Source organism: Epinephelus moara, chromosome 8 (genome assembly GCF_006386435.1).
Source record: "Epinephelus moara isolate mb chromosome 8, YSFRI_EMoa_1.0, whole genome shotgun sequence".
Classification (NCBI taxonomy): Eukaryota; Metazoa; Chordata; class Actinopteri; order Perciformes; family Serranidae; genus Epinephelus; species Epinephelus moara.
The window spans coordinates 36247561-36265934 of record NC_065513.1 but is presented as its reverse complement, the minus strand read 5'-3'; the positions used below and the strand labels follow the sequence as shown (position 1 = coordinate 36265934).

Sequence of the window (18374 nt, the reverse complement as noted above, 5' to 3'; positions counted from 1 at the left end):
TCAGATAATGTGGGACATCAGGGACACACACACACACACACACACACACACACGTGCCATACACCTATCATGCTGCCCATGATACCCTCCTGTCCCGTTTATACAGACATTGTTTCAGTGCAGTTACTGCCTCCAATGCTGACTTAAAGTTGAGACAACTCTGTCTCCCAACTCCGCGATTGTACCTCTTATACAGAACAGTGAGGCAGCATAACAGCGTGAAATTCCTGGCTTGAAGAGGCAGTGTAAAAGGAGCTAATATGGCACAAAGGAAACAGGGAGTACAAGAACAGGGAACACATGGTAGAAAAGCAAAAATATTTTATATATAGAGCACTTTTCATGGTACTCAAAGACACAGTACATTAGTTAACAATGATTATAAAACAGATTGCAGTTAAATACACACAACATCATTCACATATTAAAAGTCGTTTTGAAAAGATGAGTTTTGATGAGTGATTTGAACTGGGAGAGACTCGGCATCAGAGAAGTGGGGACTGTGGGAAGGAGTGTGTCGGTGGTATTATAAATGAATAGTTAGATTACACTCATGGTTTAATGAATTCATGACTGAGCTCATGACTTGATTTCATCTTTAAAAAACAAACATGACGGTCCCATTTTGCTATTTAACTAGTGGATCCATTTTACCCCAACATGTCACTGAAATGAGGATTCTTGATGTGTTTGAAAGTCCAAAGTTTTTGAAGTTCATATTGCAACATATTGTCTATAGCAGAGAAGGCATTCTCCAGAATTTTTGGTAGTTTTCGTAGTAGTCTATATATTTATCAAGACCTACTGGTGGCTGGAGAATGCTGGACTGACAGACAGCATGGAGGCACCAATCATCGCAGCACAAGAACAGGCCCTAAGCACAAGAGCCATAGCGACCAGGGTCTACCACAGCTGATAAGACCCAAGGTGCAGGCTGTGCAAAGATGCCCCTGAGATGGTCCAGCACATAGTGGCAGGGTGTAAGATGCAAAGCAGGGTCAGCGTACATGGAGAGGCACAACCAAGTGGCTGGGATAGTGTAGAGGAACATCTGTACCCAGTATGAGTAGACTCGAAGTACCCAAATCCAAAGGTGGTTGAGAGCAACAGGGCTAAGATCCTGTGGGACTTCAGCTTCCGGACTGACAAACAGCTGCTGGCTAAACACCCGGACATAGTGATGGTTGACAAACAGCAGAAGAGGGCAGTGGTGGTAGACAGCCAACAGCAACATCAGAAAGAAGGAACGTGAAAAGGTGGAGAACATCTGAAGCCTCAGTCCAGAAGAGTCCAGTCCTAGGAGCAACTAAGATACTGCGCAGAACCCTCAAACTCCCAGGCCTCTGGTAGAGGACCAGAGCTTGAGGATGACACAGATACCACCTTAAGAGGGTGTTTATTAAGTTAAGTTTATTGTTTATTGTCTTGAGCTCTACACCTATACTGCAGCCATAAATATATATATATATATATATATATATATATATATACGATAACATATAATAACAAAAGAAAACAGAATAATAAAACAAACAAACAAAAATATATAATGAAATAAGACAAAAGCAAAACATATATAATGAAATAAATAATTATAATGACATACATTAAACCTCAGATATTATGAAATCATTTAAGCATGCCACTTTTGGTTGTAGTACTAAAAAAACATCTAACAATGTTTTTAAAGTTGCTCCTTATCATTGACAGGCTCCACTCGACTCATCAGGTCTGATCGACTGTGCGTATCGACCAGTGCGTACTACGTCACACAGTCACGTGCTTTTAAATCTCCAGCGCGCTAACAGCAGGTTTGACAGGGTTAATATCAGTCACAACACCACAGATACGGAGGTAAACATTAACCAGGCCGGTGTGTTTACGCGCACACGCACGTTTTTACTTTACAGAGGAACATGGCGACGACTACTTCAGTGTGGTGTAAAGGACAAATGTTCTACAGGTACTCTGTGAACCTGCACCAAACCACCAGGTAAGGACGGTTTTGGATGTGTTGTTAGCTTAGCATTAATAGCATTAATTACAAGGCCTGTGTCACGGTATGTGAGACAACCCGGAAGTGTCGTAGAGTAACGGGTTTATAATATTGTGTCAGTCTGCTGTATAAAATTAACTCCCACGCTTAAACATAAATTAAACAGACTTTTTTTTTAATATAACTTATATAGCTTATTTAACATTAAAGCAAACTTTAACCGCTTCGTCACCGTGGTTTTATTTTTAGCTAGCACTCCATATGTTACAGTAGCTTGTGTTTGTCTTCACTCAAGCGTAACAAATTATATTGCCTATAATAAGGTGATTTAATGTGTGCGTGCATTGCATTAGGCTCAGTTGAATAACCCTTTATGTAAGATGTCAGTGTCATTATGAAGGAAACAACCAGGCAGGTTTCCAAAGCTGCTTTAATCATTTGCTGGACCTCTGAACTTTGTCCTGTGCAGCCACACCACATGTTAACTTATCTGTGCCTCCACACTGTGTGCATTTACTCTAAAAAAACAACATTTTTCTGTCTTGAATACTATTGTTATTTTGAGAGGGAGCCATGGGGAATTAATTTCTAATTATAGCTCCCAATTAAAGCCATTGGCCCTTATAAAAGAGACTGACCTTGAAAGTTTGTGGATTTTAAAATAAATAAAGCCTCAGCGAGTGTTTGTGAATTAACAGATGGCCTTGAAAGTGCCTCATTTAAGTAAACATTTTGCACAGTATAGCTCCCTAATCCACAGAAGGGCATATACAAACTGTTCTCTACGGGCTGTTCGTGTTTCAACACCGCACACCCTGTGAAAAACACTGCAGCTGAGGTTAATGTTGACATTGAAGCAGCTTTATAATTACGAGTTTATAAAAAGCTATGAACGCCATTAAAACGTCCTTGAAATTGTCCAGCTGAGTGTTGGAGCTCTGTTTAACCCTACATATGACTCTGTATATACAGCAATATGTAACTTATTTAAAGGTCCAGTGTGTGAGATTCAGGGGATTTAGGGGATCTTGTGGTGAGGATTGCAGATTGCAACCAGCTGAAACTTCTCTTAGTTAGAAATCCCTCAGCCTTCATTGTTCATTCATTCATTTTCTGTAACCGCTTACCCTGTTAGGGGTTATGAGGGGGCTGGAGTTTATCCCAGCTGACATTGGGCAAGAGGCGGGGTACACCCTGGACAGGTCGCCAGACTATCACAGGGCTGACACATAGAGACAGACAACCATTCACACGGGCAATTTGGAGTTACTACTTAACCTAGCCTGCGTGTTTTTGGACTGTGAGAGGAAGCCAGAGTACCTGCAGAAAAGAGAACATGCAAACTCAGCACAGAAGGGCTCCCCCACCCCAGTGCTGGCGGCGTGGTAGTGCAGAGGCCAGCATTGTTGCCTCACAGCAAGAGGGGCTGCATTGTTCAGGAGGTTTTTACCATTAGCTGAATTATCCACAGAGTTCCCTTCCTCTCTAAATCCAATGGACTATGTGATTAAAATTGGTCGAAACTGAATAAAGCAGTGTCACGTTACAAATCAAATCATCATTGCAGGCGTCCGCTTGCCCGTCACCTGCACGTGTGTGCTCACCTATTTTCTCTAATAACTTAACGTGCACTCACCTTACTGTATGATCCAGAGGTCTCCTCCTCTCAAAAACAAATTGACTCAGTGATTTAAGCTGGTAAAAACCCTGACCAAAGCAGTTTCACATTACAAATCAATGTTTCTCTTAGCTGTTTGGCATGTCAGACACAGGCTGCTAACCTAGCAGTTGCTAATCTGTGCTCACCTACTTTCTCTGATAACTCAAGATCCAGACATTCAGGAGGTTTTTACAGGGAGCTGAATTATCCACAGAGGTCCCTTCCTGTCCAAAACAAACAGACTCAGTGATTTAAACCGATAAAAACACTGAATAAAGTAGTTTCACATTACAAATCAGTGTTTCTCTGGCCCTGTTTAGCATATTGCAGATGGCCCACTTGCCAGGCACCTGCACATGTATGCTCACCTTACTCGTGATCTAGATGTTCAGGAGGTTTTTACTTGAGCAGAATTTTCCGCAGAGGTCTCCTCTACTCCAAAACAAACAGACTCAGAGGTTAAAACAATTTCCCCCTGGGGATTAATAAAGTATTCTGAATCTAAATCTGAATCTGAAACCGATAAAAACACAGAATACCGTAGTTACAAATCAGTGTTTCTCCGACAATATTTGGCACTTTGCAGACAGCTCACTTGCCAGGCACCTGCGAGTGTGTGCTCACCTATTATATCTCATAACGTGATGTGTGCTCACCTTACTCCTGATCCAGATATTCAGGAGGTTTTTACATGAGTCGAATTTTCCGCAGAGGTCTCCTCCTCTCCAAAACAAATGGACTCAGTGATTTTAACCAGTAAAAACGCTCATGTTACAAATGAATGTTTCTCTGATGCTGTTTGGCATGTCAGACACAGGCTGCTAACCTAGGACCTGCTTATCTGTGCTGACCTTCTTCCTCTGATAACTTAAGATCCCAACAATCAGGAGGTCTGTACCGGGAGCTGAATTACCCGTAGAGCTCTCTTTCTCTCCAAAACAAATGGATGCAGTGATTTACACTGTTAAAAACACTGACTGAAGCAGCTTCACTTTAATGCCAAAACCCTAACGACCCAATCTAGAGCCAGTGTTTGGTTTGTCCGTTCTAGGCTTCTGTAGAAACATGGCAATCTCCATAGACGAGGCCCCTTTCTCTATTTAGGTATAAACAGCTCATTCTGAGGTAAAGAAGACTCAACAATTCTTATTTTCAGGTGATTATACACTAAAGAAAACACACTTATTATATAATATTTCATTTCTGCCAGTATATCCCCCTTAATTCTCCACACTGAACCTTTAATGCCACTACTTCCCATTTCACTTTCTCTGTGACAGTTCCTTAAAGTATAGCCCTAAGAAGCAACAGATTCAAGTCCTCTCTTCTCTCTGACTTTGAGAGACAGTTATTCATGTTCAAATACTGATTTGAGCCTCTTAGATTGCAGCAATAGTTCTTAAAGTGAGTGATATTCCCCCTTTAATCCACTCCAGAGTGGGTGAGAAGAAGTTTTATGCTGAAGACACGAGCTATGGCATTCAGCCCACTCACTCATACAGTATGCATGTTTTTCATATCAAAGGATATTAGCATGACTATCTTTTAGCCCATATGTCACACATATCTCCACGTCCCTTTAAAGTTCTTCTTTTTAATATCAACAACTTCTCTGTTTTATGTTGTCGCTTTGAGCCTTTGTGAAAACTTTCTTTCATCTTGTTTCTGTGTAGGAGGTTTTCAGAGAGCGGCGACAAAGGCTGGTTCCGTTCCTTATTTGTGCACAAAGTCGATGCCAGGAAAGATGCCCACTCCAACCTGCTGTCAAAGAAAGAGACCAGCAACCTGTATAAAATTCAATGTAGGCATAACGTCTCTTACTTACTTACAAGTGAGGGTTTATCCTCTTTAAGCACGGGGTTGCAGACAGAGAATGTGATACAGTTACATCATATTATAATGAAATGGATTCTGTGTGTCTGAGTCTCAACGGTCCATCATCTGTTTGTCTCTGCAGAAAATGGCTAAATAAATAATCTTAATTAAATTCAATCCATACTGGCTGCAGTGACCTCAGAGAAAACTGGAAGTAGCATGAGACACAAACACAGGACTGCACTGTTGTTTGTTGTCATACATGTGGGACACACAGGCAGCAACAAGTTATTATATAATACTATGATTTCATAAGTCTGTAAAGTTCCGAAGGCAACATCAAAACAATTTGTCTGGTTTTCTTTTGAGTCCGTGCTGATAACTGTGTCTGTCTCTCGTAGAGAAATCTATCATTCTCTCCGGGCTTTGATCTTTTTTGTGGCGTACATCACACCATGTAGGGATTTCAATTTGAACACTCTATCAGCCGTAGCCTATAACCTATTGAAAGCGAATCAGTTTTGTATATAGAAGTCTTTGCTGAATCGGAGTGTGAAATTACTTTGTTGAAGAATTTGATGGTTGCTTGTATTTTTAAAAAAACAACACCCATTTCTGATAAGCCCTGCTTTCTCTTTTTTTTTTTTCAGTTCACAACGTCAAACCAGAGTGCCTGGAAGCATACAACAATCTAGAGTGAGTGTGTTCACTGCTTTAAAGGGACAGTTCACCCCAAAATCAAAAATACATATTGTTCCTCTTGCCTGTAGTGCTATTTATCAGTCTAGATTGTTTTGGTGTGAGTTGCTGAGTGTTGGAGATAACAACTGTAGAGATGTCTGCCTTCTTTAGAATATAATGGAACTAGATGGCACTCAGCTTGTGGTCCTCAAAGCACCAACAAAAATACAATTAAAAAACTCAAGCCCCGGTTACTCAACATAATCTACAGACGGTGTTGTCAGCAGTTTCATGCAGGAACTATTTTCTTTCTACCAAATTAGAACTGCCAAATAAATCACTGCACAGAAGGAAGTGTGCCGCTAGTGACGAATGAGAGACTCGTGTTTGTGGCGGTGCAAGATGTAAACATTAATATCGTCCTCCTCGGCTGAGGTGTTGCATTAGCTAGCTCAGTGTTGCTGAGTCAGTCAATAATATAATAGTAATAATGACATTTATTTGTATAAAGTGCATAAAATAAGACAACAAAACAATACAAAAGAAATAAACACAAAAGTTACATATCAGGCATTAAAAGGGAAAGGTTTCCTATAAAAATATGTTTTAAGCAATGATTTAAAAACAGGTAATGTGCTGGCCAGCCTAATGTCCTCAGGCAGAGAGTTGCAGAGCCTCAGGGCCTTGATGGCAAAAGCCCAGTCTCCTTTAGTTACCAACCTTGATCTAGAGACGACTAATGAGACTAGGCTTGAGGATTCGAGGTCACGACTTGGAGCAAAGGTAGTCAAAAGCTCAGCTATATAACTCAGCGCTAAACCATGTTGAGCTTTAAAAGTTATTAAAAGAATCTTAAAACAAAATCTGAAGTTAACTGGCAACCAGTGGAGGGAGGCGAGAATTGGGGTGATATGTGACCTACGATTTGTCCCAGTTAGAATTCGAGCTGCAGCACTGTTTACACTGCAGAGGCGTGTAAATACAAAAGCATGAATCAGCTTTTCTAGGTCAGGAAAAGACACAACTGATTTGATTTTGATAATATTTCGTAGGTGGAAGTAGCAGGATTTAATGAGACTATTGACATGTGGTTCAAAGTTCATTTGAGAATCAAAAGTGATACGTGCTTGCTTCTGCATAGTGATACGGTTGGTGGGTGTAGTTCGGTAGAAAGGAAATAGTTCCCTAATGAAACTGCTCACAACAAGGTCTGTGGATTACCTTGAGTAACCTGGTCATGATTTCGGCAAAGAGACATTGCTGTTGAGTTTTTCAAATGTATTTTTTGGCACCCTGAGCACCACAAGCTGAGTGCCAACTAGTTCTATTATATTCCAGAGAAGGCAGACATCTCTACGGCCGATATTAACACTCGACAACTCATATCAAAACAACCCAGACTGATAAATAGCAAAACAAGTAAGAGAAAACATTTTCATTTTGGGGTGAACTGTCTCTTCAAAGCCTCCCCTGCATTAACTCCACCATTCAAGCTAACTCCATTATTTGGCTTATTGGGTTTATGTCAATAGTACCTTTAAAAAAAAAAAATGTATGTGTCGTTACAGTCTGGTGGATAAATTAGGTAAGTTATGCTTTGAGTCAAAGAGCTGCTAATTAGATTTTGTTGATGACACAATTTAAGTTTCACAGTGGACTTTATGACATCGTATTATTGCAGAATCATAAGAGTAATGTAGTGTAAAATTGAACTAATGTCTTTGGTGTAACAGCAAGCTGAATAACTGTGGACTTTATGCTCTCTGAGTGCCCTCTAGTTGGTCATTGTGATGAAGTGACAGTATATTATAACTTTTGGCAAACATACACAGCTTTGTATTTTCTTTTATGCCGCCCTCAGGGCTGAGGTGCAGAACAGGCTCCATCGGGACGAGGACTACCCGTGTGAGGTGGTTGGAAGCTGGAATACCTGGTACGGAGAACAGGACCAAGCTGGTAAGCAACAAGTGGAGATGTTAACAGAAAGCATGATTGAAAGATGATGAAGAGTGTCACCTCTTGTTGATCACTGTTTGGGCTGAGGACTGGATTCATTTTTCTGTCTCAAGGCCTCATGAACAACATCACTTCATATAGTGGCTGCAGTTTGGCTTTAAATGTTTGGCAGAGCATCACAGAAAAATGTACAGACACTACCTGATGACTCACCTCCAACAACTCTCCTTCTACACGATCATTTACACTGTATTTTATATATATATATATATATATATATATATATATATATATGTATATATATATGTATATATATATGTATATATATATATATATATAAGGAGCATTCAGTGACAGACAGAAGTGATGACATGGTGATGGAGGTACTGTATCTGTTGGCTGTGTGGGTGGCTTCAGTCTTCACACAGTGCTACAGTGACATCTGCTGGTTTGTTTCTTGCAGTGCATCTATGGCGATACAGAGGAGGCTACCCAGCTTTGACTGAATGCCTGACGAAGCTGAACAATAACAAGGTTGACTCTCAACTGTTTCTTAATCTTTTTCGTTGTTGCACAGAAAGGGAAATTCAAGGAAACGCTTATATTTAAAGTGCAGCTTACACTAATTTGAGTTCCATGTCAACTTTGCAAAATTTTAGTTCACAATTGAGCAGCAGAAAAAACACTTTATAAAGCAAAATATTTGTTTAATCCTGTTTTTCATTAAAGATATTTTTGTCTGTCTTCAGGAGTATTTAGAGTTTCGTAAAGAGAGGGCGAAAATGTTGGTTTCAAGGCGAAATCAGCTTCTTCTGGAATTCAGTTTCTGGAATGAACCCACGCCCAGACCAGGACCCAACATCTATGAAATGCGCACCTATCACCTCAAGGTATCCACATACATTACATACACCAAATGTGCATGACTTGCATGTATTTAATTATTACTCCATATATTTTATTTGAGTTCAAAGAGACAGTTTCCACAGTCAGTCAGTCAGTTCTCTCAGTGGTGTGGCATGTACTTTCATAAATATAAAATCTGGAAAGTTCTTTACAGAAATCCAAACTGGGAATGAGGCTATAAAAGTAATCGCTTAAGTATACTCAGTGCTCTGCTCAAATACCCCAAACAGTAGCCTACAAATAAAGAAGAAATGGGAGATTGAAATGAACTCATACATAACACCAGTCACCTGAAGGGAAATTTGTAGTGAGGCACATTTGACAACTAATTCCAATATGTGGCGAGAGTTTAAATGTAAAGTCATAACAAGATATTTCTGGACCCCACAAGTAACAGCTAGGAGGGCTCCATCAAATTCAAGTGTTGGAGAAAATGTGGCCCACAAGAATGGAAACCACAGAGTTTAGAAGGATGCGTTAGATTCCCTGAGCGTAGTGTTGTATATAAAATCCAAATGAATTGCCTTACATGTTAAGATGACAAAGAGAAGCACAGTTACCAAAATTTGTCAAGATCTAGATTTTTTTTCTAACAAATTACATTTGTATGAGTGTCATAATTAAATTGCTAATGAAAAAACAGAATCTTTTCAGTAGCACATATGTTTATAATACAGGCATGTCATAGCTATTACATCCATATTCATAACGGCTGTTTTTAAATCACTTACTAGTAGGCCAAATAATTTTGCAAAACACAGTTAAGCTTCAAATGTTTATTATTACTTTGACTGTTTACGATGGTTTGGTTGATAAGTTAAACAATGTAGATGATGCAGAACAACCACAGCTCCACCCAGCTTGGTCTTGGCATGGTGCTTGAAACATCAGTAAGCCCAGACTGGTGGGGAAAAAAAGATATCCACACACAGATTTATTCAACCCATATTTAACCTGGTAAGTCCCGTTGAGATCAACAATCTCTTTAAAAGGGAGACCTGGCCAAGACAGCAGCATGCAAAAAAAGTACAACCAAACAGCTGCACAATAACAACACAAATATACACAGTAACATGTTAAAATATTAGAACACCTACGCGCAATGGCAAGACCCAACTGACACATTCATCCTTGTACTTACGAGAGCTTTAAAATCAGACAGTTTCAACTCTTTGTGAAGGTTATACCAAGTGAGAGGAGCAGTGCACATAGAAGCTTTGTTTGCTAGGTCTGTCCAAGCACTAGGGACACACAACAAGACTCAGACTGTAGCTACAGTCAGATCTCTGTTCAGTCAAAGTACAGATGTATGAGGGGAGTTTACCCAGTATGGCTTTATAAATGAAACCAGTGACTGAGTCTACGAAAGGTCAAAGAAGCCCTGGTATAAAGTGTACAGTGATGAGTGAGGGCTTTACAGTTTGTGACAAATCTCAGTGCACTATGATGTGCAGTATCTAACATGTGCAAATAATGTGCAGATGCATTCATGTACAACAAATCACCGTAATCCAGAACAGGTAAAAACGTAGCAGCAACCAGTCGATTTGCTGACCTCAAAGAAGGACTTCTTTCTGAAATAAAATCCTAACTCCAGCTTCAGCTTTTTAAGAAGATTATCAGTCAGTTATCAAGCCAAATACCGAGATATTTGTAACAAGCGACAACCTCTAACTTCTTTCCCTGAGCAGTAATAACATCAGGAGTGTTCACAGGCTTTGTCCTAGCATTTGAGAAATGCATAACCTTAGTTTTATCAGCATTTAAAACCAGTTCTAGTTGTGAAAGCTTGAACTTAAGGTCCGTTAGACTTTCATCAGAGCATACGTTGGGCAACAATGGCCAGGCTGGTAAAAGTAACCAATGTCAGTCTAATCACTGGCAGCATGTAACACACCTGTGCACATCCCTGGTGGTAGGAGCTCCCCCTCCTGGGAGTTGTAGTTTTTTAAGTACTGAATGGCAAATTGTGAGGCCTACAGATAGAAGCAAACAAGAAAATGTCTTGCAGGTTAATGATGTTGAGCAGTTTTGATTGCAACTTTGCGTAATGCAACAATTTGTAGCACACAGCAGCCTCCCTTTGAGCTGAATGTAAGAGCCATATTCAGGACCTTCATGAAGAGATAGGAGCCATCTTCTTCTTTAAAATTCCCGCTCCGTTCAAGCAGCCTGTTGCCTAACACTCTAAAGGTCTTTGTACACGTCACTTTTATAGTATCACTGTTACACACAGTTTTGTTATGTGGTTGAAAACACGTCCCCGGCGTTTAAATTATTCTCAAAATGTTACATATTTGCATAGTTTTGGTCTGTCTGTCGTCTTGAAGGAGTAGCGCCATTCTCCTCGTATCTCTTTTTATCCACAAGACATATTTTAGCTCTCAGATCAGCTGCTGACGAGTTGGTTTTTTCTGCATCATTTTTGGTAAACAAGACACTCAGTGCGCATTAATGCCAAGAGGTTGGATATTGTGTCTGGTGCAATCACTTATTCACAGTTGAGTCATTGTGTTGAGGAGTGAGCTGTCCACAGATGGAGAGGTGTAGCTGACAAAGTGGTTCTGGACATACTGTAGTTATGATAAAATCTGTGTGCAACCTACACTGAAATTCCTCCTGCATGTGGGCTCATGTGTCACGTGGAGTTTGCTGGTCTGTGTAAAATAAATAAGCTATAGATGTGCTGTGAAACTGGCATGACCATGCTGGTTCATATCAAAGTGGGTGATCAGACATGTAAGGAGCTGTCCTGTCTTGAGGGGCGGTGTTGCAATGTGATTTAATTTAATGTCATGTTTCAGTTTTAAACTGTTTTAATATTTTAACTCTTCTCATGTGTTTCAGCCAGGAACTATGATTGAATGGGGAAACCACTGGTGAGGCTTAACACGCTTACTTTGCTTAAAATATACATGGTATCAGTTTCCTCAGTCTTTCCTGTGTAAGCCTCAAGTATTACAGGTTTTCAGGTGATCATTATACCTCTGATAATAATGTGTCTCACAACAGGGCGAGGGCAATCAAATACAGACAGGAAAACAACGAAGCAGTGGGCGGGTTCTTCTCACAGATCGGTGACCTATATGTTGTTCATCATTTGTGGGGTGAGTATGAAGTGTATGTTCATGACCTCAGAGATATCTTAATGGGTGTTTGGGAAGTAGACAAGTTTTAATACCTCTCTTAAAGGAAATGGTAGCTAAATAAGCTCTGAAACTGTACAGGCAGTGATATCTTGTTTAAAATACAGTGTTCTGGGGGTTGATCATTTAAAGAACGTGATAATGCAGTAGTCACTGAAGTTGAAACACTGCATTTATTATCATCCTGATCGTTCATACTGTATTTTTACTTTGTACACATCTATTCCACATCTCTCCATCTTGGAACAGGGTTCTCTCCCCTGTTACCTGAGGGTTTGTTTTTATTTTTTTCCCCAGTTAAAGGAATACTTCACCCACAAATGACCATTTGTATATCTTTTATGTATACTCTTATGTCTCCAGTGAACAAATAATCCAAAAAATTGAGAAAATTCTTGAAGAACAGCAAACTATATCAAAACATCCATTTACAAACTCTCACACATCTTGTGCAGTAAAATCCAAGTCTCAATTATCTAGTCGTATGCTCAGTACTTCCCAAACACATGCATTTTAGCTGAAACCTTAGCATTTAACACTGAACTGAAAGCCAGACTCCATTGACAAAAACTGTAATTCTAACTGGCTGAACACAGGAGCTGCTGGTCTACCACTGCCTCAGCCAGATGTTTGTCTGTGTCCTCGTGTGACTTTTGTGTTTTAAAGGATTAGTTTAGATTCACTTAAGTCGCATGCTCAGTACTCCCCAAACAGACAGAGCTTTCAAGAAGAAGAAGATATACTCTATTAATCTCTGGGAGGAAATTCAGTTTTTTTCACTCTGTTGCCATATATACAAAGGCCTGAAATATGCACACATGCACAACGAGGAGCTGACATGACAGAGCGAGGGGGCTGCCCATGGACAGGTGCCCCGAGCAGTTTGGTGCCTTGCTAATCTTGGCAGTTCCCGGGAGGCAAACTGGCAGTTCTCTAGCTTTCAGTCCACATTCCATAATTGGTCCAGGCGGGGGACTTGAACTGGCCAGCCTCTGGTTACTAACCCACTCCAGATTGAAGTACTGCTGCCCAATGGATACCAATGAACTAAAAATGAAACTAATCTGTGTTCTCTTCAGAGCCAGACTCCACTGACAAAAACTGTAATTTTAACTCGCTGAACACGGATGCTGCTGGTCTACCACTGCCTCGATCTGTAGTTCGTTTGAGTTACTGTGTGACTGTGGTGAATCAGAACTAACCTTTAAAACACATTAGTCACACAATAACACAAACAAACTACAGATCGAGGCAGCGACAGACCAGCAGCTGCTGTGTTCAGCGAGTTAAAATTACTGTTTTTGTCAATGGAGTCTGGCTTTGAAGAGAGCATTGATAAGTTCCACTTTCAGTTCAGATTTAAATAGCAAGAATGCATGTGTTTGGGAAATACTGAGTACATGACTGGATAAATAAGACTTGGGTTATACTGTGTGAGTTGTGTGAGAGTTTGTAAGCAGACATTTTGATATAAATTTGCTGTTGGTAAATGTGGACGCCTATGATTTCAATTCATCAAGAATTTTCTGTTTTTGGATTCTTTGTTGTGGAAACATGCAAGAAAAACAAAGCTTTCTTTACAAAATAAGATAAGATAAGATACACCTTTATTGATCCCACAATTGAGAAATTCCAGTGTTACAGAAGAGTCAGATTAAAGATTTCAAAATTTAAACTTAAAAACTTAAAACTAAAAAACTAGGAATGCAAAATAAAGTACAAAAATACAAGAAATGGCGATAAATAACAATAACAACAATAATGATGATAATAATGATAATAATAATAATAATAATAATAATGAGAATGGGATTAAATAGAGCACATCTAGTGCAAGTGATTGAATGTGCAAAAAACAGCAAACTCAACAGCAAAATCAACGTTTCGTTTCGTTTGTAATTGCTGACAAAAGGTCATTTGATGATTGAAGTATTTTTTTAAAGAAGTTTTGGGGAAGTTTTTCTTGATCTGAATTGACACTATGAGGATAGAGGGTGTCACATGCTGTACAGATCATAAAGCCTCTTGAGGCAAATTTGTGATATGAATAAAAAATAAATGTAAATTGACTCACATTGTCAAAACACAAATGTAAAAGAGTCTGAGAACATTTTGAATAACAGGTTGAAGTAGTTTTGCACTTGGCAAATTATTGTAGTTTAATGATATGAAACCATGTCAATCTTTAACCCGTATTTCAGCGATGCTGTAATCAAGCCAACACAGTGAACGTATGTTCCATTAGTTTGAGAGTATCGCAAGGTATCTAGATAGATGTGGATGTTGACAAATGCTATGTGAGTGAGGGAGTGGCTGGGCCACGTGCATTAATGATGACCAATAAAATAGGCATATTAAACATCCCTTCCATAGAGAGATAACTGTATAAAGGCTATTTAGATGTAGATAGATGAGTTTAATTACAGCAGTTTGAAGGGGGTTTGTGTAACTTTGCACAACGTGTAAGCTTGTATTTGTTTTGCCTCCTGTGTGGCTCATCAGATTGAAAAAGGGAAATGTTTGTATGTGTGTTTGTCTCCAGCTGCTGAGGTTTAACTCAAGCTATTAGATTATTTCTGCTTCCTTAGTTACTCTGCCTCTGAAAATTATCAGTACAGCTAACTCTAAACTTGAAATCAATTTCTTAAGAATATTAAAGCTAAATGGTTTTTATGAGAGTGGATAAATTCAATCACATGTAACGTCATATATGATTACTTGTGTTTACAGCTTATGCAAGCCTCCAGTCGCGGGACGAGACCAGGAACTCTGCCTGGCTGAAGGAAGGATGGGATGCAAATGTATATTATACAGGTAGGAGAGATACACACCAACAGACACAGATACTGCCAAGACAAAAACCCTCTATTTGCCAAAGGTGATGTGTGCCTCATAAGATAATTACAAGCCAATATTTGCAGTATATATGTATGATTTGCAGGAGGGAACAAAAGAATTGTTGCTTCAGAATGATGGAGACAGGACGGCAGATGGGAGCTATGACGTGTGAAAGTAGCAGGCTTTAAAATTCAAACAAGATGGAAAGCACTGCAGATATTCTTGTACTTTACTGCAGCACAAGAGGAAAGCGTAAACATGTCAGACGGATAATTTGTGTATGGAAATGTAAAGCTTACTGGACTCTCGCTCCCTGTGAAGTGTAATGAGCAGCAGATGAGAGAGTGTAGGGAGAGATCAGTGCTGATCCTCGTCAGCGACTGTGGGGAGGAGTCCACAGGTGGATGCTGAGGAAGAGGAGGCAGCAAACAAAAATTCATTTATGAAGAGCAGTGTTATAGCAGCAGCAGGATAATGAGCAGGTAAGCACAGGGTTGTATATGAGTTAGTATGTTAGGCACAGGCCTTTTTTGACTAGATAAAATATATATATATATATATATATATATATACCCCTTCTGTTGTCTTAAGTGATGAGGTTAAAAAGCAGCAGGCTGATGCATGGCTAAACTCCCCTGTTACTTTTGCTGCATGTGTTTTTCCATCACACAGCAGGGCAGGTAAAAGAAGTTTACCTGTTGGAGGTGAGCTGTTTGCAGAGGTGCAGTAAGTGCCTGTTGTCTGCAGGTCCTCATCAAACATCTCACTGTGGCTCTTACTGCTTTCACTTTCCTCCCTGCCGTATTTTAGACTTGCCTTTATTGAAGAAAAGCCGCTTACAAAGTTCTGCTAATTCAGTGATAAACACATTCAATTTCTTATAGATTTTCCCCACAATAAAAGTCCCTGGTTATTTTGTTATATAAAAACTTTTATTGTGAGGAAGCAGAGAAGGAAATGCCAAGTTTTCAAGCAGCAACTGCACACAACTTCTAATACGGCTGACAGGGAACATGAAACAGTAAAATAAAGCAGATATCTAAAGTAAGGAGAGAAACTAAACTCCAAACCACAGAGATTCAGTTAGAAGCTACAAAAGTACTGAGAACTGAACACACAGTCAACAAGACATCACCGCTACCCGCTTGAGGATGTGTGACCCGTCTTTTGGGCCCACCCCAGAGAAGGTCCATTTCTGGCGCAGCTTGGCGTGTCACGGCACGTCTAAGGCTGCTTTCAGACCTAGAGTAGTCTTGCTTTGGTCCGAATCAGGGACTAATTTTGTTACAAAGTTGTTTAATTGCCTAGAGTTGGTTCATGTTCTCACGGCAGCATTTACAAGCGGACCAGATCAAATGCCTTGTGTGAGAAAGCTGCTCTTGATTGGTCAGAATTTCCATGTGGGAAAAATCCAGGAAGTAAAGCAAACGTTGAAGAAGAGTACACTTGCAAGATAAATGTGACACTTTCTAATGTCACAATGGAGGGACAACTACGCAGGTTGATTTTAGCGCTGCTCATCGTGGACTATATTGCTGTCATTGTTCATTTTAGTCAAACCATACAGTTTGAAAACGAGGCGCGGCTCCAACTAGAAAACAATGTTTTGATGCATTGGATGTGCTGAATGTGCATATTAAGGCAGTACAGGAGGAGGTGCACATTAATAATCCTCCAGGACTGTAACATGCTCATGTTTAACCCAAACAATGTGACACCAGTTGGTTTGGATCAACGTCAGAACACGTTCTCAACACAAACAAATCGCACCAGACTTTGTTTGTAAGTGGACGGAGACCACCTCTTCAAGAAGGTCTTGGTCCGGTTGTTTTGGTGCCGCCCCAAGTGTGATTGCTGTGTTCACACCTGCCCAAACGAACCGCACTGAGGAGGTAAATGAACTTAAGTTTGATTAAACTGAACCAAACAGGGCAGGTGTAAAAGCACTCTTAATAATGGAAACACAAATTGGCGCAGCATGGCTTGGCTCACAGTGGAAAGGCCCAATAGATCCAGCGGTCTTGCTGGCTTGTTATTATTGATATCCCAGAAATTGTCTCAGCACATTAAGACACATTTATAGCTTGATAGATATTTGTGCACCATAAAAGTATTTATCCGGGATTAAAATATGGTACATGATGTGATGACAGCATCAAAATGAACACATTGCTTCATTTAACTCAGTACACGTGTTGCCCTGTGACAAATGGTGTTAAATAATGTAGATATCCTGCTTCATTTTTAATCATTTCATACTGGCATAAAGTTGCAACTTCAGAAGTTATTCTTGTTTTTGTTATTTATCACAGTACGTAACCCTAACATGTTTCTCTCTGTCTGTCCTCAGTGCCTCTGATCAGAAGCATGGAGTCTAGAATAATGATTCCCACCAACAGTTCACCTCTACAATAAGATTACTGACACTCTGAGCATCGCTTTAACCAGAAGTCCTTCACCTACTACCAAAGCAACATGTAGATTTTTTTATGTCAAATGATCTGTAATACACTCAAGTTTAGAAACAAACACATTTTCTGATTCTGTATTTCCACAGCAGGCAGCCAGTCGTGAAAAGTAGTGTTGCAATGTTTGTGTGTATATATTGTGAGAATCATGAAATGGCCACGTTTTTAGAACTTTAGGTCAAATATGTGGAGAAAAGAAATGACAAGCTGCCAGTGACATGACAAAATGATATGCATTACATTACTGCCATGTGTGTTACACTAGAGAGTAAAAATACATGATTGTGTCGAGCTTGGTGCAGTATGTTTCCTGCTCTTTGTTTTTATTATGAATCATAGTAATTGACAGTGTATGTGCCCCCCCCCCCCCCCCCCCCCAGCTTTTTATGATTGCACTTTTATGACTGGCAATGAATCACACTGAATGAGATCACACAGAGCTTCACAGCTGTGACTGTGGAAGGCATGTTTGATAAAATAAAACTTGTCAGACTACCTCACTCATTAAAATATCTCATCATTTCAGTGATTAAGATTTACAGTAAGATGTGACAAGACTAACAAGAAAAGCAAATGTGTAGCTTTTGTTATGAGGTGGTCGGTATTTTCAAAATAAAAGCTGGCAATGTGTTGTAATCAGAACCAATGTTGCAGAGAAAGAATGTTTTAGCAGGAAACTGGAGCTTTGGCATTTGCACGTTTAAATATAAGTGAAAGATAAAGAAAACTAAAGTAAGTTAAAGGTCTAGTGTGGAGGATTTAGTCGCATCTAGCACTGAGGTTGCAGTACTCAAACTTCTCTCATATGCCAGGCATGTTAGAGAACTAGGGTGGCCGTCATGAAAACAAATGGTCCTAGCTAGAACCAGTGTTTGGTTTGTCCTTTCTGGGCTACTGTAGAAACAACA

At 39.8% G+C, this 18374-nt stretch overlaps 1 protein-coding gene across 1 annotated transcript; it reads left to right on the top strand.

Annotated features, from left to right (window-relative positions):
- Positions 1-1804: 1804 nt before the first annotated feature.
- nipsnap1 (nipsnap homolog 1 (C. elegans)) lies at positions 1805-17966 on the top strand. Its single transcript, XM_050050657.1, has 10 exons — positions 1805-1993; positions 5330-5457; positions 6122-6167; positions 8014-8108; positions 8572-8642; positions 8858-8998; positions 11862-11893; positions 12027-12121; positions 14891-14974; positions 17349-17966. The coding sequence occupies exons 1-10, from the start codon at positions 1917-1919 to the stop codon at positions 17411-17413; spliced, it is 834 nt and encodes a 277-aa protein (XP_049906614.1). The 5' UTR covers positions 1805-1916; the 3' UTR covers positions 17414-17966.
- Positions 17967-18374: the final 408 nt, after the last annotated feature.